Raw genomic sequence first — 26,518 nt, 5'->3', positions numbered from 1 at the left:
TATATTTGGCTATCTAAATGTTTATATTTTTAATCTTTATTACTGTTTGGAATAATATGTTCCAGCAGTTTACTGCCCATTACAAAGCAGTATTCTCTGATACAGACATTAATGTCTCTCTTAGGCTTTTCAAGAAGTACTACTTGAGGGGGGATAGTAGAGGATAGGAAAGGCAGCAGAACACAACAGACACTAGTATGGCAATATGTAAATCAATGGATGTGTAACTGATGTAATTCTGCAATCTGTATATGGGGTAAAAATGGGAGTTCATAACCCACTTGAATCAAAGTGTGAAATATGATATATCAAGAAATTTGTAATGTTTTGAACAACCAACAATAAAAAATTAAAAAAAAAAAAAAGAAGTACTACTTCTTCATATATTCTAGGATACGGTGACAGTCTACTATTACTATTACTATATTATATACCACTATTATCTATATTGATTCCAAAATGAAAGAATTTAATCCTCTCAGGTTATCCTTACAGATAATTCTTCCATTCTTTTCATAATGATAATTGCTGTTGGATATTTTATTAGGCTATGTTTTCACATGACTGAAATTTAAAATTTTATTTCTGTTAATTTCTTTTAATGTTACTGAAATAATATTTATAATTACCAAAAAAGTCCCATTGATCTGAACATTCTATTCTCATTCTTTTTCCTTTTTTTTTTTTTTTTTTTTTCCAGGGCTGAGGAGTGAACTCAACCTAGCTTGTGCGTGCTAGGCAAGTGCTCTTGCCACTTGCTAAATCCTAAACCCCCTCATTCCTTTTCAAGTCTGGAATTGTGTGCCTCACTGCCAAGTCTACAATGATTCACATCAACCCAAACTGGATTTATTTATTTTTTTTTATATCTTGGGGATTGAACTCAGGGGCACTCAACCACTTAGCCACATCCCCAGTCCTTTTTTGTATTTTATTTGGAGATAGGGTCTCACTGAGTTGCTCAGAGCTTCACTAGGTTGCTGAGGCTGGCTTTAAACTTGTGATCCTCTTGCCTCAACTTCCAAGCTGCTGGGATTACAGGCATGTGCCACTAGGGTTTGGATGAGGGTAGGATCATGCTGCCATTTATTTATTTATTTTATTTGGTACCTGGGATTGAACCCGGGGGCACTTAGCCATTGAGCCACATCTCCAGTTCCTCCCCTGTCATTTAAAAATTTTAAATTTTGAGACAGGGCCTTGCTAACTTGCTGAGGCTAGCTTTGAACTTGAGATCCTCCTGAGCTGCTGGGATTACAGGCATGTACCATCACACCCAGCTTCCATGTGTTTTTCTTTATCCCAGACTCTAGCCATAGTATCAGGGTAGTTATTTTTACCAAAGAAATTCTGAGGACTTTTGTATTTCTTTTTTGAATTGTAAACAGACATCCAGAAAACTATTCAAGTAAATGTGATAATATTTACCAATGATTTCTTTCCCTCAATTTGCTTCTTCAGTCCCAAAGACTTCAGTGCCATTTGAACATAGGCACTTAAAATTTTTACTAAGCATTTCTCTCCTAATTTAATTTTCTTAAACTTAAATTGATCTAATCCTCTTTACACTATACCAACTAGTCCTTTTTCATTTATAGAAACTTGCTCCTTAAGATAAAATTTACATGTAATTATACATACAGAACATAATATACACTTAATTTGGATGGGAGTTGACCAGAATGTTTGTAGCAGTGGAGAAAATCAATTCCCAGTATCTGTGATAATGGCTAACCAGAGCTCTTTTAGAACATGAACTCTTTTCTTTCTCTCATTATTCTGCTATGATTAAGAACACAAGAAATTCAATATGTATCATTACCTTTCCCATTAGCCAGTTTGATACATTCAAGAACTTACAAGTTCAATGTAACATGCTACTCACAGGGTTTGATTTCATCTCCATGAGATTGTCTAAAATACGAGTAACAGGTAGATTCTGTGAAAGAGATTAGTATTTTATTAACAATAATAAACCAAAGTTCCTTTCTACTAACAAGACAACCTAGTAATTTTATAGTTAAGGATTAATCATAATTAAACACATTCTAAGATTAAGTATACTGCAAGAGTTAATGATGTCAGATGTAAATATCCTTGGCACTTAAGTGTCCACAGAAAAATATCATTCTCAATGAAAAGCTTCTTTTAATATGTAGGCGTATTCAGGTTTTAGTAGACAATATGTTTGGGCTTTTTACTTTGTTGAATATTTGCTTTTCAATATTAGTAACTGCAATCTTTTGTTCTGATCAAGAATATCACTGTTATTTTTTTTTTTTCACTTTTCCTTTTGTCAGTTAAGAGTTTTCTTTACCGATAGTTTGAGTTCTTTTCTTATTCTTTTCTCTTTGATTTTTTTTCTTCTAATTGCTCTGGCTAGTTTCCAGGACTATGTTCAAAGAGGGCATCCCTGTCTTGTTCCAATTTTTTGAGGGAATGCCTTGCATTCTACCAGATCATAATGGAATGAAATTAGAAGTCAATGATAAAATAAAACATAGAAGCTACTCTAATGCCTGGAGACCAAATAATACGTTATTGAATGACCAGTGGATAGCAAAAAGTCAGGGATGAAATAAAAAAATACTTAGAGGTAAATAGAATAGCGATACAACATATCAAAATCTCTGGGACATCATGAAGGTAGTTCTAAGAGGAAAGTTCATTGCATTGAGCTCATTCATTAAAAGGATAAAAAGTCACCAAATAAATAACCTAATATTTCATCTCAAAGCCCTAGAAAAAGAATAAACCAACACCAAAAGCAGAAGACAGGAAATAATTAAAATCAGAGATAAAATCAATTAAATTAAAAAAATTGTACTCTAATAAAATAGAAAATCCTGAAGACATCAACACATTTCTAGAGACATATGACCTACCCAAACTGAATCAGGAAGATATAGAAAATTTAAACAGATAAATTTCAAGGAATGAAACTGAAGATGCCATCAAATTCCTACCAACAGCTGGGCACGGTGGCGCATGTCTGTGATCCCAAGGGTGTGGGAGGCTGAGGCAGGAGGATTGCTGTCAAAGCCAGCCTCAGCAACACTGAGGCACGATGTAACTCAGTGAGACCCCGTCTCTAAATAAAATACCAAATAGGGCTGGGGATGTGGCTCAGTGGTCAAGTGCCCCTGAATTCAATTCAAAAAGAAAAAAAAAAAAAAAAGAATGGGATGCTATCACACTAAAAAGCTTCTTCATAACAAAGAAATAACCAAGAGTGTGAAGAGAAAACCTACAGAATGGGAGAAAATCTTTGCCAACTGCACTTCAGACAGTCAGAATGGCAATGATCAAGAATAAAAGTAACAATAAATGTTGGTGAGGATGTGGGGGAAAAGGTACACTCATACATTGCTGGTGGGACTGCAAATTGGTGTAACCACTCTGGAAAGCAGTATGTAGATTCCTCAGAAAACTTGGAATAGAACCACCATTTGACCCAGTTACACCATTCTTTGGCATATACCCAAAGGACTTAAAATCAGCATACTATAGTGACAAAGCCAAATCAATATTTATGGCAGCTCAATTTGCAATACCTAAGCTATGGAACCAGCCTAGGTGGCCTTCAACAGATGTCTTCATAAAGAAAATGTGGTGTATATACACAAGGGACTATTACTCAGCCTTAAAGAAGAATGAAATTATGGCATTTGCGGGTAAATGGATGAAACTGAAGACTATCATGATGTTAATTGGAATAAGCCAATCCCCCCAAATCGAAGACCAAATATTCTCTCTAATATGTGGATGCTAACTTACAATAAGCTGGAGTGAGGGTGGGGGTGGCGAGAAATATTAGTTCACTGAATTAGAAAAATGCAAATGAAGGGAAGGGAGGGGAGATAGGAACAGGAAAGACAGTAGAATGAATTGGACATAACTTTCTTATATTCATATATGAATACATGACCAGTGTAACTCCACATAATGTCCAACCACAAAAATGGGAAGTTATACTCCATGTATGTCAAATACATTCTACTGTCATGTTTAACTAAAAGGAACAACAAAAAAGTTTTCTTTATAAATTCAGTAACTTTTAAAAAGTTTGTAAAAATGCACAAAATTAATTGATCTAACAGATTTCTTTCATTTCTAATAAAAAGACGTTTGTATACTTTGAAAAATGGGGATATGAATACATACACAATTTTATTGACCATTTTTATTTTGCCTAAGATAAATTCCAATTTTTCAATATCATACTGCATTATCTTTTTTACAGAACAAATTTGACTCTGAACATGAAATGTACAACACCAACACTGGTGTTGGCATAAGTCTGTTCTCTTAACATGCTTATAGGATTTGGGATGAGATATACTATTGTTACATTTCTATCCAACAAGTTTGATTAATTTGAACATAAGAACACCGAGTACAGAAAATTTACTAAATGACTATACTGTCTATTCAAAGTGCATTTCTACTGGGCTGATATTCTGCCTGTTTTGAACTGGTATTTCCTTTGTGAACTGTACAGAATAATTTTCTATTTGAAACTTCACACAACAAAAGCAACATTAAATCTGATTGTTCAAAAAAATGTAACTAAGGATTTAAAACAAGGATTTAAATTTTCTTAGGTCATAAAACATATTGTCACTAAAGTGGACTAGCACTAAGGAAAATGCTATTTTCCCTAGAAAAAACAAAACATTTTTTCCCTTTTACTAGATTATGAAGTAAAAATCTTTTAAGATGGTCTCACACAAGTGAAATTAAATTAAAGCTATTTCATAATTTTCTGAAATTTGTGTTGGCCAGGAACTTTTAAATATAAAAGAGAACCATATGTTCAAACTGAATGTATTTCCTGAATAATCTTTAGAATAAATTTTAAAAGGCGGCTTCAAAATTTTACCTTTTTTGTTTGAAAAAAATTGAGTTTGTTCATTTATCAATAGGCCTAAACCATAAATTTCTCTAGGGATGGAGAAAACTATAGTTAAATATTTGTTTCAAGTAATAAGAACAAAAGATGATGAAGCACTTTGCAACAGTAGAGGAAGAAATAATACATTCTGGAGCAAGGGAACATTACAAATTATTTGGTAAGACTTTAGTAAAATTGAGTTTTTTTTTTTTTTTTAACCCATTTATCTATTTAGACTAACTTCTGTTTAGCATTTTGAATTGCACTATTACAGCTATGCAATGGAGAAAAAAAATCAAAAGATTTCACATATGATAAATCATGAGTCATATTTTATACTTTTGAAAATAATTGGAAATTTGGACACTTAACCAATATTTCATGATAAATCTTCATTTAGTATAAAAATTCCCTAAAGGATGCAATTACATTTTACTTTGTGCTTTATAGTTCTGCTATCTCTTATAACAAGTCTGTCAATAAATACATTAAATAACTTGAGAAAAATTTCTTTCTAGAAAAATTGTTCAAAAATTCAAAAGCCCAGGGACAAATCTTTCTTATATTTTCTCCTGGCCTTTATGATCAGACACTAAATCAATCAACTATAACTGCTGTACCATGTAATATTCACAGACTGCCAGAGATTAAGGGCAACTCCAGTTGAAGAGAATGATAAAGGAAACACATAATGTCTTTTTAAAAAAAAAATATTCATTTTTTAGTTTTCGGTGGACACAACATCTTTATTTTATTTTTATGTGGTGTTGAGGATCGAACCCAGCGCCCAGCGCATGCCAGGCAAGCACGCTACTGCTTGAGCCACATCCCCAGCCCACACACATAATGTCTTTAAAGGGATAAGGAAGAGTACATTAGAAAACAGCTTTTAAGATTTGTCACCAACTGGCACTCTATTCAGCTGTTTTCTTTGCCTAAATGAAGGCTTGGGTTAATAATTTTTAAAATAAATTACAGATTGAGAATAATTTACATACAAGTTAATTGACTTTTATTGACGGAAAAACTGGGTTGTAGCATCTTAAGTAATAGAAGAGAGAAAGCATCAGAACAAAACAGTATATCTCTTTTTGCTTAGCAGAGACTGTTATTTTGTTTTTAGAAACAAAATAATTGTGTACCTCAGTAAGATATATAAATGAAATTTAATAAAATGAAAAACATATTAATTGTTTAAAAAATTCCCAAGCATATTTTTCTTTTTTTGGAAATCGCTATTTAGAAATAAAACTGAAAGCATTATTGTAGGTTAGTAACACTAAAAGGATCAACTACTATTAAATTTCTAATAATTAGTAGAAAGCCATTACAGATACAGATTTGAGAAAAAAAGAGTCCTACACACAAAAAAACCCTAAATTAAGGATCAGTTTTTCTAAAATACTCAAATTTCAAATACATGAACTAGAAATTTATGTATAGAAACAAATATGGTAGGAAATTTGTGTCTAAAAACCCTGACTTCTTACTTTAATAGTGTTTTGTAATTTTAGTCATTAGAAAAGTTTAGATAAAAATAATGCTAACTTCATCTCTGCTGGGGTTATTGCTTAAAAAACAAAACAAAATATGCAAAAAATTCTAAAAACCAATTTAACAAGTGTCAGCTCTATAACCAAAACAGAACATTTTTTTCCCCTTTGAGTTCTAGAATTAGCCACCTCTTGACCTATATTGCCATCTGCTCTGTGGTGACAATTTCTAACTTTTTGCTCGCATCCCTAGGCTTGGAATGATACTTTGATATGGAGCTGAAAGCAGGGCTGGGACAAGGGTTGCTGCTGTCCTGCATATCAGAACTCTGGAGAATGAAAAGGCACTTCCTTAGGAAGGATGCTTATCTGGAAGGCTTTGATTAGTACAGAATAAGATGGGATGCGAAGACACTGGGAACACTTTGGGAATGAGGCATATGTATCAATGCTAGAAGGGTGGAAAGTTGCCAGTGAAGATAGTAGGAGAGGGAATAAGATTGATCATCTCTTTTCAAAAACTGTAAATTATAAAACAGAAGGGAATCTACAGAGCAAACCCAATACTCTTACATTAGAGATGAGGAAACCATAAAACATGTAAGGTGGTTTCCACTCAAAAATCATAGCATGTAATGGCAATAAAAATGAAGAAAACAAATGATACGCAAATTCGTGAAGTGTCCCATATTTTTAGCAATTAGAGAAATACAAATCAAAACTACTCAAAGATTTCATCTCACTTCAGTCAGAATGGCAGTTATTGTTGCTTATATTCTTAACAATAAATTTTGATGAGAATGTGGGCAAAAAAGGTACACTCAGACATTGTTGGTGGGATTGCAAATTGGGGCAACCGTTATGGAAAACATTATGGAGATTCCTCAGAAAGCTTGGAATGGGACCACCATTTGACCCAGTTATCCCACTCCTCAGTTTATACCCAAAGGACTTAAAATCAGCTTACAACAGTGACGCAGCCTACTCACAATAGCTATAAACTACGGAACACAGGTGCCTTTCAACAGATGAATGGATAAAGAAAATGTGGTATATATACACAATGGAATATTATTCAGCCTTAAAGAAGAATAAAATTATTGCATTCGCCGGTAAATGGATGGAGATGGATAATTTCATTCTAAGTGAAGTAAACCAGTTCCAAAGAACAAAAGAATGAATGTTTTCTCTGATATGTGGACGATAATTCACAATAAGGGGGTGGGGAGCTAGGGAAGAACAGAGGTACTTTGGATTAGACAGAGGGGAGTAAAGGGAGGGGAGCAGGTATAAGGGAAGGAGGATAGTAGAATGAATCGGGCCTTATTACCCTATGTGCATATATGATTACATGAAGAGTGAGAAATTATACTCCATTGTGTACAATGTGTCAAAATGCATTCTACTATCATGTACAATTAGAATAAAAAGAAAAAAAAATGAAGAAAACAGAATTACATAGATCCAACACATCTATCCTTCATTACTCAGCTTCAACAGTGATCTGTAAATCTTATTTGTCTGTACTTTAACCTACTCCTTATTCCCCTAGGGTATTAAAAAAGTTCCCAGCATAAAATTATCATTAAACTGTAAATATTTCAGTAGACATCTCTAAAATATAAACACTTAAAAAAAGACCCATAAAACTATTAAACACACCTAAAAATAATTAACAATATTTTTTTCTCCTCAGCTTTTCTGAGGTAAGATTAACAAAAAACTGTATGTACTAAAAATGTACAATGTGATGTTCTGATATCTGTACACAGCTCAATATCCAGTCAGTATTAAAATTTCCTTTGGCATAAAATAATTTTTTATAGTTTTCTTATTTAAATCATAATCTTAACTAACAGTCATATATTCCAATTAGATATAGTTTTTAAAAATATACATATGTATATATTTTAGTTGAAGATGAACAAAATACCTTTATTTATTTTTATGTGGTGTTGAGGATTGAACTCAGTGCCCCACAAGCGCCAGGCAAGTGCTCTACCACTGAGCTATAGCCAGCCCCTAGATACAGTTTTTAAGTCTTTTTAATCTGTGGATTCCCATTATTTGTAATTTATTTGTTGGTAATTCATGTTTAGGAGAAGGATTATTTTGGCAAACAAGTCAAAGAAAGTAGAATGAAAAACTTCTAAATTATGCAACTTTGTGCATAATTTCATCACATTACAAATATATTTTGAATCTGTGAATATCATTTAACTGGTTTTATGTGATAGTTGATACTTGTGATGCATAAAACTTATGCTGCTCAGAAAACAAAACATAAAAAACTCTTATAAGTAACCTAGAAAACTGAACACAGATAATCCTACTGTTTTTGTCTATTTTTTTTTTTGGGGGGGGGTGGTATCAGGGATTAAACTCAGGGGTACTTGACCACTGAGTCACGTCCCTAACCCTATTTTATATTTTATTAGAGACAGGGTCTCACTGAGTTGCTTAGTGCCTTGCTAAATTGCTGAGGCTGGCTTTGAACTCAAGATCCTCCTGTGTCAGCCTCCTGAGCTGCTGGGATTATAGGCATGTGCCACCATGCCCGACCTTCAAAACAATATAATTTTAAGGGGCATAAATTATTCATAATGTTCCAACTGTGAAACTGATGGAACCAATCTCTTAGCAATCTCTTCTTCATTTTTTTTTTGGGGGGGGGGTAGGGGGTACCAGGAATTGAACTCAGGGTCACTCAACCACTGAGTCACATCCTGGCCCTATTTTGTATTTTATTTAAGACAGGCTCTCACTGAGTTGTTTAGTGCCTTGCTATTGCTGAGGCTGGCTTCAAACTCCCGATCCTCCTGTCTCAGCCTCTCGGAGCTGCTGGGATTACAGGTGGGCTCTTCTTTTGACACTTCTTACCTCTTAGTTCCCAAATTGCCTCAGAGACACCTCCCCCCCCCAATTGCCTTTTTTAAGTATTAGGACGTGGTAACTTTTTTTTTTTTTTTAAATATTTTTTAGCTGTAGTTGGACACAATACTTTATTTATTTATTTATTTTATGTGGTGCTGAGGATCGAGCCCAGCGCCTCACATGCACTAGGCGAGTACTCTACCATTGAGCCACAACCCCAGCCCCATGACGTTGCAACTTTTAAAATAGATTTCTATGAGTTTAAAATAAATATTTCTAGAACAAGAAGCTTTTTACTGGAGGGTAAATTCATAATATTCATTAAGAACATTTACAAATGTCCACACCCTTATATTTCATAATTCAATTCTAAGAATTTATCGCGTAGGTGTAAGTAATATGAGGTGAATACTCACCCAGAAAAAAACTAACATTTAAAGCTTTGGTATATATCCTTCTGTCCTCTCTATTTTTTCTTTTAAAAACCAACAAAAAGCCAAATGCAGTGGTACACGCCTGTAATCCCAGCAGCTAGTAAACTGAGGCAGGAATAGTATAAGTTCAAGACCAGCTTAAGCAACTTAGCAAGGCTCTGAGCTACCTGGCGAGACCTTATCTCATAATAAAAAATAAAAAGAACTGGGGATGTGGCTTTGTGGTTAAGTGCAGTCTCTAATACTAAAACAAAACAAAAACCAACAAAAACGATCATTTGGATTTGCTGTTTTGTAATATGACTTTTCTTTTTTCTTTTTGTTACTGGGGATTAAACCCAGGAGTTCGTATCACTGAGCTACATCCCCAGCCCTTTTTTTATTCTGAGACAGGCTGGCTTTGAACTTGAGATCTTCTTGCCTCAGCCTCTCAAACTGCTGGGATCACAGGGGTGTGCCACCTACATCTAGCTATAATATGACTTTTTTTTTTTTTTTTGGTGGGGGGAGGTGCTTATCCATGGAGTCACATCCCCTGCCCGTTTTTATATTTTTGAGACAGGGTCTTGCTAAGTTGCTGAAGCTGGCTTTGAACCTGTGATCCTCTTGCTTTAGTCTACCGAGCTGCTGGGATTACAGGTGTACATCAATGTGCCCAGCTACAGTATTACTTTTAAGTTCACTTTGCAGAATAAAATGACTCACACACACCCCTAGTCAATACATATTTTGTCTTATGCTGATCTTATTCTTTTTTAATACCATGGCTCTTCTTATGGTAGTACCAGATATGTTACATTGATAGGGGTAATCACAGATCATTTCAAAGTGAGAATTTGCCTCTGTCAAAGCAGTAGTCATCTGCAATGTTAAGAAAAGCAAAGGGATTTGAAGTCTTAAAGACAATTTGTTTTTATATCTTATGAACTCTAAAATAAAACAAATATTGTGTTAGCACATTAAAATAGGGCAATTTAAACATTTCTTGCAGGTATCATTAGGGGACTTGGCAGTACTGTGCACCAGTTTTAAAAAAACCACTTTAAAAAAAATATTTTTAAAATATTAAAAAAAAATATTTAGTAGTAGTTCCTTGCAAGAGAAGAAGTAGAATGGGAGGTATTAATTAGAATTCCTGAGATAATGAGGTTAAAAAGTATTCCCCAAGTACTTATGAAATAACATGTTTGGAATTATTGAAAGGAGAAATTTGGAAATTAATCAGCCTTGTAATTAAATGAAGCAAATTAGGATTTTCCACTATTCTTTACTAACATTCCATGGTTTTTTGTAATAGAACATTACTTATTCAAATAAAGAATTTGAATAAAGAATTTACTTTTAAACTAGAAACCCACTTTATGAAAAATTAAAATAAAATATTATGTGGCAATTCATTTTTTCAAATAATGTATTTTCATAAACCCGATGACAAAGAAAAATTAAATATAAGTAAAGTCCAAATGAGCCAATCTTTAAAAAGTATTAAGATTTCAGAATTCTCATATTCTTATATATACCAATTAAGGACTTCCTGACCTTATTTTATTCCTCACTTGTTCTCAGTAGTCAACCTGTCAACATTTATGTTAAAAAGTTACTAGTATGCTTTTGACAGGAGCACTTACTTGCTGTTTCAAGACCAAGTTCTTCACTCCTTCCATCACAAACTGAGATCCTGTATTCATGACTCTTGATAAGAGACTAGGTAGAGGCAAAAGAGAAGGACTTCAGTAAGTAATGCTACTCCAATTTTTTACAGATATAATATCTGCTTGCTTACACACTGCATGCTGATGCTCACTGTACCTACTACCATTGTTTTCACTAAACAGAAAGACCCTGAGAATTTCTGCTTCCATGGGTATCACTGCTACAATTTTATTTAGCCATAAGATGATGAGATTAGTCAGTAATTATTTTAAAAAAATTTGTTCTCAAATAAATATTAATCTTAGGTACAGTTTTTAGGCAAAGTATAATTTGAAGTAATTAAAAATAGTAACCCAGACAACTTGCTTTAGGAGCTCAAACACACATGTTGAAAATACATATGCTTACTAAGTACTATGAAAAGGTCAAATGTTACTGTCTCTTTCTACTGTGTTCGCAGCAGTAGAAAGGATCCAGTCCTGAACAGTATACTATGTCCTATAGAAAGTCTATAATAAAAATGTGGGGTATAACCCACTTCATGAATTCTGTCTCAATTCTGAAGAATGCTTATTGTCAGAACCTTTTTTTTTTTTTTTTTTTTTTTTGTACCAGCGATTAAACCCAGGGCACTTAACCACTGAGCCACAACCCCAGCTTTAAAAATTTTTTTATTTTGAGAGTGCCAAAATTGCTTAGGGCCTCACTAAGTTGTTGATGCTGGCTTTGAACTTGCAATCCTCCTTCCTCATCCTCCCAAGTTGAGGATATTACAGGTGTGTGCTACCACTCCCGGCTCTTGTCTGAACTTTGAACAACAAAAAGAATGCCAACAAATGACTTGTCACACTGGGTTTAAATTTATGGTTCAGTCTCTCACATGGATCTCTCACATGGCACAGAAGAGTAATTCTGATACATTTATGATATTAGAGGACTAGGGATAGCCTGCAAATTGCTTTTATTATAACACTTTTTATTAAAATCCCCAACTAAAAATACATAAGAAATCTAATAAGCTTAATTTAAATATTTCTTAAAATTTTAAGACATGAAACTGGAAAATCTCTTTTATTAAATACATGTGAATTATTTTCCAAAATTATTTTCCTCTTCCCTGTTTTATCCTTACCCCCTTGCTGAAAAGAAGAGATGGACAGGATGGATATCCTTAATTAACAGAAATAAGAGAAAGTAATCTTTGTTGGAATACACACAGGCAACTCTGAAGGGCATATAAACTGCACAGCACTCTCTGCAGCTGGATTCATTTTGCCCAGGACTTACAAAGGGCAAGCCTTAGGCAGAGTTCTATTGTTTCTGGAAAATGTTTCATTAAAACTTGTATGGAGCTAGGATGAGCCAGTTTTCCTTTGAACTGCATACCTTTATTTATTCTAGCTCTAAAAAATAAGTTAGGAATTTGAAACTTGCATGGTATGGAAGAGAACAGTAAGAATTATCTTTGTTCATCATTTTTGAAAATTACATAAACTTTATATGAGTCTTTGGAGTAAGAAGTCATCCACAGTCCTGGGTACTTCCTAGCTATCATTCAGCACCATGCCTGGATCTGTCTTACACCTAGGTCTGAGTGACTAGCTTCAAGTCTATGTTAATTATCAACATTGATATAAAAATAGTTTTAACCTTCACATATTTTCTGAAAATGAAAAAGGTAATGTTTTAAGAACAAAGAAGCACATGAAGTTCATATCATGTAAAAGATACTGCATTACATTTAAAAAAAATTTAAACCATCTAAGGAAGCCAAAGGCATGGTGATATTTATCCTGCATCATAACAAAAACATTCTTCAAAGTGTCAGGTATTGTGTTTTTAAGGCATGAAAGTCTAATTAAAGCCTGGAGGACAAGGATTCAATCAGCATTATTAAAAATACTTACCCCATTGGTTTAGTGGTAGTGTTTCCATAGCTGGCAGGAGCTGAGGCCATCTTGGCAAAAGCCCTAAGATATAAGAAAGTTATATTTAGATGTGACTATTAAAATTCCTATTGAGTATTATGGTATTAAAATATCTATTGGCCAACTCTAACTTCTATTATGCATTTTCTGAAAAAGAGAAATAATTTTTTAAACCAACATAACTATATTCACTTAGAACAGAAACACTGATATTCTTTAAAAACACAAATGCATTTTAATCTTCACAATTTTTATTTCTTTATCCACTCCCATCTGATCAAGGACAAGAACTGAGGCAGACACCTACTAACTTAAGACAACAATCATGTATTGATTAACTTTAGTCTCCTTATTGTTTCCATATACTGTATTCTCTTGTTCCCAAATACATGCCTTTGCTCACTGTGACCTCTGGAGAGTAAAACTCACTACCTTCTGCAGTGGAAAGTGCCCATTTCCTTTTAAGACTCAGTTCAAAACCACTTTATCATTACTCTTTCAATTTCTACTATCCAATGATTTTTTTCCTGTAGCCGTATTTTGTACCATACAATTTTATATTTAATTGCATTACTTTTAACTGTTTTGAAGTATCTAGAGTGTCTTTAACTATACTATAACATTATTAAGGGTTGGGGGAAAACAAGGCATTTAGGTGTGTTTTAAAAATTTTTCCTCTGAGTCTATTCTCATTCTGTACAGAATCTAGAAAATACAGAATGCTTCCAGAAGAATTCCACAACTTTGAGGTAACCAAATATTAGGATGTTGGTGTACATTTTTCTAATCTTTGGACATATGCATACATAAAGTACATGGTTTAAAAATCAAAATTAGCATTGTATTACTATAAACATTTAATGTCAATAACTATTCTTTCATGATTCTTAATTATTTCAATTGTTTTGTAAATAAAAATAAAGTGTATGTGTGTGGGAAGAGACCTAAGAAAATTTTTATAAAAGTAAAAAAGAATGGGAATCACTAAGATGTGGTAGTTGATATGCAGACAATATTCAATCTCAATCTTTATAAAATCTGTCAATAGAAATCCCAAACTTGACACAAAAATATGTTTTGTTCAGAAAGGAGGATATGAATCAACTATTTCTAGCAGTGAATTGGAATTTCTGTCTTAACAAAAATCTGTGTTTTTTTTTTTTTTACTAGAAACTATATGTAAACGATTAAGAGGGGTTTATAAATAGCATTATATTTGTATGACTGAATATTATGCAAACATCAAATATTAACCTTGGAGACTATCTTAAGAACAATGACAAACAAAACCTTATAAAAATGATCTTCCAGTTTTAAGAAATATATGTAATACATGCACAAAACAGAAGGATATACAATAACATTTACCTGTAATCTCTGGATAGCAAGATTACAAGTAAATTTTTACTTTTTCTTTATACATTACTTTCCAAATTTTCTTCAATAAACTGGTATGGCTCTTACAATGGGAAAAAAAATCTTTATTATAAATTAGAGTTTATATATTTTATGACTGTGTAAAATAATGCCCAAGATTGTTTCCCCCCCCATAACTCTAAATACTGATTAAAGAATTGCATGTAAATCATAATATAAAACAAACAATGTATATATACGACTGCATGACAGATGTGATTCTACAATATGTACAACTAGAAAAATGAGAAATTATGCCCCATCTATGTATATCAAAGTGCATTCTGCTTTCATGTATAACTAATTAAAACAAATAAAAACATATTAAAAAAGAACAATGACTCTGTCACACTGCCAAATATGTCTGTATATTATAAAAGTTGGAAAAAAATAGTTTTTAGTTTTTCTTTTTAAAAAAAGGTTTGTTGTATATTACAAGAATACAGTCAAGTGAAATTTGAGAACATGAAAGCATAGATAATACTCAAAAACTTACTACTCAGAATAACCACTGTTCATTTGGTACATTTCTCTTGCTATGCACATTTTTTGGGACATAACTGGCGATCAGAAAGCACAATTCAATCTTACTCTTTTAAAAACTGATTTAAAAATTATTTCAAAGGTAATGTTTATTAAAGTAAATTTGGAAAATAAAGTGGTTAAAAGAAAAAAAAAATCTACCACTAGGAGTTACCTGCTAAGACATTCAGAGGTATGTCATTTCACTTATGCAATTAAATGTATATATGTGTATACTAACACACTAATACAGAAAAATGGATAAACAGGGATTGTGCTGTAAAAAATGTCATCTAAGTTTGTGTTCAAATGTGATATACCCAGAGGTTTTCCCTGATCTCCTAAACATATTTAGCTCTTACCTCCAATAAATTAAGATCTTATTCAACTTTATTTCTTTTTATTTGATTAACATGGCATAGCATCATTCTGTTCATTTACTTGTTAACTATTCCCTTAAGATAAATTCACTGCCAGTGGGGCCTTGCTTATTAGGCTTTACTATTAGAAAATACAGTCATCCTTCAGCATTCACAGGGGATTGGTTCCCAGATCCTCAATGATATGAAAATCTGCAAATGCTCAAGTCTCTTAAATAAAATGCATAGTATTTGCATAAAACCTATACAAACAATCCCCATATACTTTAAATCATCTCTAAATTACTTAGCATACTTAACGAAATATGAATTCTATGTAAATAACTGTTATACTGTATTGTTATAGGAATAATGATAGGAAAAAAGTGCATATTGTGGAGAGCAGTGATAGAGAATGGGAGAACAGTGTCTGAGATTGGGGTCTCTGATGACTTCATGGCTGTGGTATGCTTGATGCCTGGGAAAGTTTCTATGCAAAGGTGCAGGATGCCTAGCTGCTATGGCAATGCCCTCTGTGAGGAGGCTCTGTGCTAGAGTCTTATCAACCTCGATCTTGATCTCAGGCACTCAGCTCCTAGGAATGAAAGAACTCTTTGGCTAGAAAACCACAATGTTTTGCCAGCTCCACTGCTCCTGAACCTGTCCACACAACATAACTTTAAACAATGGACTTTCTTGAGAGCTACCCAAAGCTCCTAATATTGCACAATGCAACTGTAGAATGTAATTGCAGAATAAGCTGCATAATATTGTTAACTAACTTTCATGAATACAAAGACTAATGCTTGCACAGTCTTTAATCTGATTAATGAGACATATATAAGTAAAGATTGCTGGAGTAATTCTTCAGACACTGCTCTATTGTCACTGCTCTCTACAACATGTGTGTTTAGAAAAAAATTTTTTTGAATATTTTCAATTGGTGGATATAGAAACCATGAATATGGAAGAACAAAAGTATTTATCAAACGGATCAATAAAGACTGTTACACAATTTTTTTCTCCTTAAAAAATACATGAACATTTCCTATGTCAGCAAGTCTTCTACAGCATGATTTTTAGTGATTCAATTGTATTCTACCTTATGGAGATGCACAATTTACTTACCAATCTTACCACTGGACATTTAAGTTGATTTTCAAAATTTCATCATTTTAGTTACTTCTAAGATTTTACAACTCCAGTTACTTATTTGGGATAAATCATTAAGAGAAGAATGTGTTAGGTTCAAGCCATTTTTTAAAAGCATTTTTATATCATCCAGAAAAAGAGTGACAATTTATATTCACAGCAACACAGTACAAATTTGCCAATTAATCATCTTTGGCACAATATTTTCTACATTTTTACATTATGTTAATCTGTATTACCTGTGAAATTAAAATTACCTTTTAATGTTTTTAAGACACTTCAGTCTTTGACTTTTTTACCTTATCAGTGGAGAAAATATAAAGCTTGTCTAAAAAAGAAAGTCATTACTGTTTTATATAATTTTAAGATGTGCATAGGGTGGGTCAGATAAGGAAATATTTGTACCACTGGATATAAAAATCAACAATGGCACTGTTTAATTTCCTTATTAGCATTCCCATTTTCTTGTGAACAAAACCTTAACAGTGCCCTTACCTTAAATGACAGGAATAAAGAAAATAAAACTTACTTCCACTGTTTGATATATTGTAAAGGATTAAGGTTGCATCCTGCATCTGTTAAAGCTTTTTTATACTGCTCCAAATCAGCCTGAAATAAGAAAAGAACTGTATGACAAAAATTTATGCTTTCATGAATGTTGTCATTTGAGTAATCAGCAAGTAATACCAAAAGCATGAGCTTAAATTATTGGTACCTAAATAGAATGGAGTTGCATCTTTACTGAATACCCAAGTGAGGATCTGAGACAAAAATCATATAAAATAAAAATAACTTAACAGGTTCCCAAATCACCAATAAAGTGTAGTATTTTATCATCCCTCAGTAAATTCAACAGTCACGTTTTTTCTCTATTGCTAACATAGATTGGCTTTCTTTGGGACAAGCATTAAATTAATGATTTGGCTTGACCAAGAATATTTCAGAACCAGAAGTAACAGGAGAACAACATGGACTGAAAAGAACTGCTGATTCAGGTTTCCCATCTTATATATTCTAGGGGTCCAGATTCATTAACTGAAAAACAGTGTATTACACCCCCTCCACCACCCAGATTGGGGTCTGAGTGTCCTACACCTCTTAAATAGCTGTTTTTTTCTCTCTTCCTTGAGCTTTTTTTTTCCTAATGAGTAAGTCCAGTTGAATCTGTGTAAGTTAAAGAACTATACTATAAAAACATTACAAGGGAGAAGTGGTTAAAGTTTACCATCAACCAGGAGTTTTCATTACTTTGTATTAAAGGGCTGTTAATCTGATACCAGTAGCCATAATTTGCATTAAGCCTCTTAATCATCACTGAAACTTCTGAAAAGATGTAATTTTTATACAAAAATAAATGAAATTAATGCCCAATTAAACTATTGTTTTAAAATCACTTATATATGATTTAAATATATATATATATATATTTTTATTGGCGATTGAAACTAGGGCATTCTACCATAAAGCTACACTTTCATCCTTTTATACTTTTTATTTAAGACAGGGTCTCACTATGTTGCTGACGCTGGCCTTGAACTTGTGATCCTCCCTCCTCTACTTTCTGTTTTGCTAGGATTACACTCATGCACCACTGTGCCCAGCTAAAAATCATAGTCTTAAGAAAGCATAATAAAGTCTGTTAGAATCTTATACAATATAATGGGAAACTCCCATTGATGAGAGATTTTTACAAAGAAAACCATACTTACTGAATTAAAGTAGAAGTCAAAAGATAGATGTATTCCTATAGTACAATAGAAATGGCCTAAAGCAAATACTGGGTTTAGTTTGCTGTTTTAACATGCCCCAAAGTTTTGATCTTTGCTGTTTTAACATGCCCAAAAGTTTTGATCTGCAGAAGCCTGACAATTTACTAGACATTAAAAAGTAACTGCTACCAGCAAAGGAAATTTACAATAGCCATGTTATTCCAGATGTAATCTTAGAAGTTCATTTAGTAAAACTAGTTGCTCATACTTCTTGCTCACCTAGTAAAACTATACTTGAGAAAGAGTCAATGATCTCTAACTCAGTAAGAAGCCTGACACCAAAAACCCATCACTTTCCTACATAATAGAGGATATAGGATATTTTCTATGGAATACTAGTTTCAAAACAATCTTAAAATTATAAGACTGTCTGTTCAAAAATCCTATCAACCTATTTTAGAGTAGTTATTTTCCAGAAATAAGAATTTTGGCACCTTGAATTCAGTTCATATTTTAACAACTTAATAGTGGTCAGACATTTCCTGAATGGACAGTTTCCCCTGGTGACAATAAAAACTGCCACAAACTCTGTAGTAAACAGAATGAGCCTTAACAAATTGTTTTTCTTTTAAAGAAAAGAATGAAGTAGTTATCTAGCCATAGTGATTTTTATTTCTATTTTTGAAATTCTGTTATAACTGCAAATAAGCATTCCTCCCAATAATTCTTTAGAGCACATACCTCAGAAGGGACTTGCTGTGTACTTATGTAATAGATAAGAAACAGTCTCATTTTGTCTTCTGGAGTTCCTGCTACAAAAGAAAAATAACAACAAAAAACTTTCATAATTGTGGTTATGATAATCAACATTTACAAGTACATTAAAATTCAAGGCATATGTAAATGTGGCAAAACAAAATATGGTTCTTGATTCAACTGATAATTACCATAATTATAACCACATAAAATACAGATACAGAAAAAGATTAATCGTAGGGTTAGAGGGCTGTGATTATGGAAACAAATTCATTCTAACTTACAAACTATAGTGTTGAGATTTACTTTTTAGATTAAAAAACTCAAAAAGAAAAGGAAGGATATAGGCAGGTAATAATACAATTATATAGAATGGGATACTTGTAAGATGGCAAGAAGAGGTTGGTAAAATTAATAGTTGTTTAATAATAAATAAAATAAAACTATAAAAATACAATCACATTTAAAAAATAAAATTAAAAAATTTTAAAAATCCCTAGGGCATTTATTAACACTAATATTATAAAATATGTTTCCTCTTGAGGAATGGGAACTATTCCTTCTTTTTAAAGCAAAGTATTACCTACTATTGGAAGATGTTATGGATCAAACCCAGTGCATTACACATGCTAGGCAAGTGCTCTACCACTGAGCTACAACCGCAGCTCCCTCTAGAGTCTCTTTGCCAATAGAGCTATCTTATGGTAAGGATTGAAGAGCATCCTGATGCATATAACTATATATGAACCAAACTGAAATCATAAAATGTTTCTTTTTAAACCAAGAGTCTATAGCACGTAGCTACAGCCTGGAACCTCTTGTCATACTTTATATTTTGAGAAAAGTTTTAAGAATAGCTTGGAAAGCATTTTTTTAATCTCTGAAAAATTTAAGTTGCTAAGCTAATGTCCATTACTCTCAAAGTCGAAGACATTTCCAATATAATTTTGATAACAGAAAATTGACGTTGATACATTGTTACATAGATGTAGTAATCTGCTACTTGATATGTATATTATTGTTTAATTCTCATATCCCATTTCAAGTTTAATGAACTGTCTACAATATCTTTCATGGCAAACTTTGGGATAATGTGTTGCACAGAATTGTTATGCCTCTTTAGTCTTCTGTACAAAATTGTTCCTCCAGCTTTCCTTGACTGGCATGACTTGGTATTTTTTAAAATTATAGGTTACATTTTTTTTTTTGGCAGCATACTGTGCAATTAATATTTCATCACAATTAGATTCAGATTATACATTTTTAGCAAGAATATTACAAAAGGATGCTGTATTCTTTGCAATGAATCATAGTAGGTGCTGCAGTATTTCCGAATATCTCATTACTGATGATTTTAATGTGATAATCAAATAGGGTATTTGTTAGGCTTCTCCACTGTAAAGTTACTATATCTCTCTTTGTAATTAATAAATATTTTTTAAGTAAGTACTCTGAAACTGTAAATATCCTGTAAAATTTGAAGGTAACCATTTATTTATTTATTTTTTTGTCTATGAGGACTTGTAGCTGTTTCATTCAATGGGCTATACTCATTATTTATTCTGACATTCAACTGTCATGATTTGGAGACTTGTCAAGCTGACTTCTGGGACTTTTTGACATGTTCTATCATATTTTGAGTTCTTTCCTTGCTTTTTGTTACAACAAAATGTTCCAGACTCATCTAGTACTTCCTTTCCCTACCTGAGTCCTGGAATCAGTTACTTCTCCAAGGAGTCCTGGTGGAAAATGGTATTTATGAGCCAAAATCTTTAGCAGTGGGATATTACTGTTCCCAGGCCTCCTCAGCTAGGGAATACATAAGTGTGCACATATGTGTGTGTGTATATTGATTTCTAGATCTGACAAATATATAGTGAGAACACTAAATTCACAACACTTGAATACTACTTCATTCTAGTTTTTACCTTTCTGTACTTAATACTTCTTCCTCTGATGACAAGAAATCCAGCTCCCTTTAAACTAATCGACATATTTACTTGTTTAACTAGTTCTCTGTTTGTAATAAGTATCCATATCTGCTGCTATCCCTTTGCTTGCAGGGATGATCTTCTTATTTCACTTGAACTCTGATTCCCTATGATGGAACCACCACACACCTGGACATACTTTTCAACCTACCTGTGCCCAGACTGAGCTTGTGTGGGATCACTTGCCTTAATCAGTTAGGGCTTTTATACCTCTTGCAAAACTTGTTCCTACATGTGGATACACTGTTCATCCCCTCTTGAACTTTGACATTTAACGCTAGGTTACCCACTCCCCTCTACCCCATGTGTAGTTTCTCCTGCCATCCTGCTTAGGTTCCAACATCTTGTTCTGGGCTAAAGTGGCACCAGACTGCCACTGTGCATGAATGCCGACTTTGTTCTGCCCTACTTAATGTCTTTTGGAAAAAGTTGTGTGAGAAACAAAGAAGAAAGGCCTTTTTATCAACACATTTATTGTTTTAATTGTATTCAGAAATTTTTTACAAATAACAAGGAATACCTCGGAAGTGATGGATGTTTCTCTCTTTGCAAAGTGCACATACATAGCAAAACGTTATAAGTCTAGTTTTTAAAAGTATAAGCAATACTTGTGGCTCCTCAGAAGTTTTAATGAATGGAATCTTTATTTACACATTAGTTTGGATTTTCTTTTTTTCAATTTGGAAAAAAGTCTAAAGCTTATATCCGAATTTGAACTAAAAATCGTCATTATACAGCTTGAATACTCCATATCTGCAAAATGGGTCATGGGCTTTATATTTGCTTTGGGAAACAATGAAATTTGGATTCAGAACTATTCTGAAATAATCAAAACGTCTCTTAAGGTTTGAATATTTTAGAGGCTAACCCCCTACATACATTCCACAGTCACTATAATTAAAAGTTATAATTAGGTTATATTTTCAAATTATAAATAGTTGTATTTTGTTTCAATACAATCTAACATAAAATACTTAGACATACAAATATAAAGAATTGACTACAAGGTTTTCTCAAAGTGAATTTCTTAAACATATAAAATAGATTTAGAAATAAAAACAAAAAGTGCTTTAAATAATATCAAAGGAAAGTTCAGTAAATAAAATACAAATCATTTTTCCACTTTAGGAACTACTACGTTGAAAGTTTTCAACAGAAAACAGTTCACTGAGCTTCCTTGTTATTAGTATTGACTCAGAAAAGTAGTAATTCTACTTAAATTTTGCTCAAATTGAAAATGGTGGATTCATAAGATGTGAAACTTTTAACCTTAAACTTATGGTACATACCATCAGGGTCTGATATTATATCAAGAAGAGATTTATCCAAAGTAGTTTTGCTCATTATTTTTTCTTCATATTCAAAATATACATCCAGCTTTCTTGCCTGTTTCAAAGTAAATATTAGATGAGACTACATCAAGTAATAAAAATATATTAAAAGTCTTTCAAAAGTTTCTATTTTCTATAATCAATTTAAAAAATAAATGTTCATTTCCTGGTACAATTTCAAGTTTCTTGCTTTTAATCACACACTTAATATACACATATACATACATGTATAAATCCTAGCCAACAGATTAACTATTTTGTAATGTATCAGAATTAACTGTACATGTCTTACATATATTAGTAAAAATAAAAACACACTAATCGTATTAATTACCAACTAGAACACAAATCACATTGTACTCCATGCAAATTAATATTGTGGCCATGCTGTTTACATTTTTTAGTGTGCAAATCCACATTTTTCTATCTTAAGTGAACAAAAAATTACCCTAATTAGCCTGCTTTCAATGTTTTTTAAAAATTAAACTTTTTTCCCCTCATTAGTTCTATTTGATATGTTGAAGTTTTAGATAACAAAAAAGTAGTAAAATGTTTCCAAGTGACATTGATCCAAATGAAGTTAGAGTAAATAAAAGTAATTATTCTCAAATATCTATTAAATTATGCTTCTTATAACAAAACAGAAAAGAACATATTTGTTCCTAACACAAAGGAGTTAAAAGTTAAAGTAGCAATAAAAACCATTCATGAAATAAATTTGGATACTCAACAATACCAATAAAGAATCAACAGATAATTATAGAAGGTAAATATTTTATGCTAAAATTATATAATTAAATAAATAAACTTTTGTGGAAGAGGAAGTGATATATTTTGAATTAAAAGTGACTTGGGAACTCAGATATAGCTCATTTAGGTTAAACAGATCATACCAAGGTACAACAGAGTGCAGACATCCAAATAGTAGACTAAAGAGTGGATTTCATACACGGGCAATAGGGAAATAAGTCAGTCTTTTCAATTCCACTCCCCTGCAGTGGCACACAAAGCCAGATTTTTAAAGAATGAAATATTCAGGTAGTTTAAAAATAAACAACACAGAAAGGACAAAGAAGTTCCAGTTCTTGCCAGTCTTCTTCCCATTCATTTCCACCTGCTTCTATCAGCATTTTAATTATTTCTTCTATAGTTTTTCACTGTATTAACATAAAGAAATAGAACCTACATTCTAATATCCCTCCCCATTTTGACACAAAAAGTTAATATGCTATACTCTTCTGCCCCTTTTTGAATAACATAGACTACATCAGTATGTGAAAATTTTCTTTACCAGTGAGTGCTTAATGAGAGTATAATAGAAAAAGTTTCTTCCTTATTATAAAATGTTTGTGCCTTCATATTCCCTGATGATATAGGAACTATTTTAGCTACTATGTAGTGCTACTTTTATAACTATAACAGAAAAGAGGTAAAATCCTATGGAATGACAAAATCCTAGAAATAATATTAAAAATAGACAAAAGAAATATAAGAGAGATCCTATAGAAAAGACTAGGGTAGTGGCTAAGGGAACAGAGAAGATAGATATTTAATAATTAACACAAGAAAGGATATGAGAAACAACAGTAGTGAAAGAAGTAAAAGAAAACTCCCAGGGAACTAAAATGATAGTAGGAACTATGCTAATGTGAATATTAGATTAGGAAAAGCTATTATTTGTAAAGCCAGGAATGAAAACGGAAAGGCAATAAAATATGGCATTATTTAGGCCGTTCACAGTATGACCCAGCCAACTTTTTTGATTTCAGCATTATTTATAGACTTGGTTTCCTCAGTACACCATATAGCTCACCAAATTTTCATTAAGCATAGTGTATACTTTTAACCTTCCAGGGTTATGCACAAGTTATTTCTTGTAGTTTTTAAAGGATATATTACTTCTCTATCATTTATCCAGTGAATTCTATTCATTTCATCTTATTTGCAGCTTCTCTGCTCTCTCCCTCATATTCCTTAGCCAGAACTCGTTACTCCTTTCCCTGTACCAAAAGCATTTCATAATAACAATGATCTCTCCATAACAACAATGATCACATCACATTACTCTCCTTTGCTTTTTATGTCTTCTTCCTAAAATTATAAACTCCTTAGAATGTGTCTACTTAATTGTTTAACCTAGGAGTTTAACAAAGAACCTGGCTCATAATAAGTACTTGAATTTATTGAATTTCAAAACTAAGAGCAGGACATATACAAGCAAGCAGTCATTTTTAAAAATCATAAAAATAGGTGAATGACCTTCTAGAAATAAAAAATGTAAATAATCTAACCTTTAGTGCTTTAATATAAAGAATTAAGCATGCTAAATGTTACAAGGGAATCAAATGTCTATATGGATCAGTGAAAAAACAATGTTTCATTAACTTATGCAGGTATACACACATCTGATTCATTTCTCCTTTCTTGACATATTAACTTGTATTCCAAATTCTAAGGAGCAATGTAAATCGAGTCCCAAAACAATTTAGTTTGAGTGGTAATGGACAGGGTTTAAAAAAATTAAAAAAAAATTGTTTTTGGTGATAAAAAAGTTCCAACATCAGGTTGTGATTATAAATTTCATCAATTCTGTGAGTATACTAAAACATATAAGTGACCCATGAAATGTCTCTACAGAGCTCTAGGGTACTAGAGAACAGTGTTTAAAAACCACTACCTTAAATTATCTTGTTTAATTCTCCAAATAACACTATGAGCTAGGAACTGTTAGTCTCATTTTAAAGATGAAGAAGCAGACACAAAGAAACTTAAGTTTATTCAAGGTTACCAGAGTAGAAGTAGTAGAGAGTTGAGATTCAAATCCAGGTCATACTTCAATGTACACCACAGATAAAGAGTAGGGAAATTTATATTTTCCTCAAGAACAATTTATTGCTTCTTTTGCTTTATGAAAAAAAGCATATTTGTCAATTAGTACGTGTTTGGCTTTTTGGTAATACATATAATTTTTGTATATATTTGGCAAAAGGTCATTCTGGCCAGAGATCTTTTATCTATAGGTCTTTTCTCAAATTCTTCAAATGAAGGAAAATACTGAGAGAGGCAACTTGGTAACTTCAAAGATTGGTTATTCTTATTCAACATGGGCTTAATAGATAATACAATTTGCATAGTAACAGTGACATTAAAAATGAACAACTTAAAAATTATAAAATAACATCAAGATAAATTTTTGGTAGTTACATTAAATATCAAGAATAAACAGATAAAAGGGACTATAAAAGGGACTATTATAGAAAATCAAAAGCACTACACATGGAATACAGATTATACACACAGTGAATATATTGTGAATATGAGTTATGAGAAACATGAATTTCTCAAGAATTGCTTTAGAAGGGCTTTCTAAGCAAGGATATAATAAAAGTAAATTTAGTATTTCTTTCCAGTTAACAATGAAGCTTTTTAGTATACTGTCTCAGAATTTATATTCAATTAATACTGCATATATGTTGTTAAAATTTGCCTACCTATAGCTCACTGGATTGGAAAAAACACAAATAAAACAAATCTAAAGAAAACATTTTCCAAAGCTAGTCTGTCTCTTCCTTTACTGTAATGGACAATTCCTTTTCATAATAGACAATTCTTAAGATTCATCTGAGAAGTATAGTTTGTTTACACCTTTTGCCTTTTTGAAAATCTGTTACCTAGAAACATGTACCAGATACCCACACAGGATATAAACAGAATTCTTTTCCTTATAATTGTTGGAGATCTTCCATCTCTTTGGCATTCTTCTCTCTATTCTAGCAGATATCACCATTATAGAATTCTCTCTTCATTGCTAGCCTCATTTCTTACCTCTGTTTAATGACTGACTGATGGCAAAGTCCTTCTCATCTCTAGGCCCCAATTATATCCCCTGGTACCATTTAGCAGTGAAAGAAAAGGCAAGAAAGAATTAGAGTTCTACCTCCTTCTTCCATTAAAAATCTCAATATTTCTCTCTATTTTTCTTAGGGGGGGGGAGGAGAGAGAGGGA

General features: G+C 32.4%; 1 protein-coding gene across 2 annotated transcripts in view; it reads right to left on the bottom strand.

Annotated features, from left to right (window-relative positions):
- The window catches only part of Scfd1 (sec1 family domain containing 1), a 94,513-nt gene that overhangs the window by 11,708 nt on the left and 56,287 nt on the right, over positions 1 to 26,518 (bottom strand). For both annotated transcript variants that reach the window (XM_046465220.2, XM_046465221.2), the window contains exons 15-20: positions 22,471 to 22,567; positions 19,176 to 19,246; positions 17,255 to 17,334; positions 13,256 to 13,318; positions 11,324 to 11,399; positions 1,886 to 1,939 (exon numbers count right to left, since the gene is read on the bottom strand). In XM_046465220.2, coding sequence (XP_046321176.1) covers positions 1,886 to 1,939; positions 11,324 to 11,399; positions 13,256 to 13,318; positions 17,255 to 17,334; positions 19,176 to 19,246; positions 22,471 to 22,567 — 441 coding nt within the window. The remainder of the gene's footprint in view (positions 1 to 1,885; positions 1,940 to 11,323; positions 11,400 to 13,255; positions 13,319 to 17,254; positions 17,335 to 19,175; positions 19,247 to 22,470; positions 22,568 to 26,518) is intronic.

Source organism: Marmota monax, unplaced genomic scaffold, assembly GCF_021218885.2.
Source record: "Marmota monax isolate L192 unplaced genomic scaffold, Marmota_monax_Labrador192_F-V1.1 WCK01_AAM20220418_F8-fsc00079, whole genome shotgun sequence".
Taxonomy (NCBI): domain Eukaryota; kingdom Metazoa; phylum Chordata; class Mammalia; order Rodentia; family Sciuridae; genus Marmota; species Marmota monax.
The sequence above is the reverse complement of the archived record's forward strand: the minus strand, read 5'-3'. Positions and strand labels throughout refer to the sequence as shown.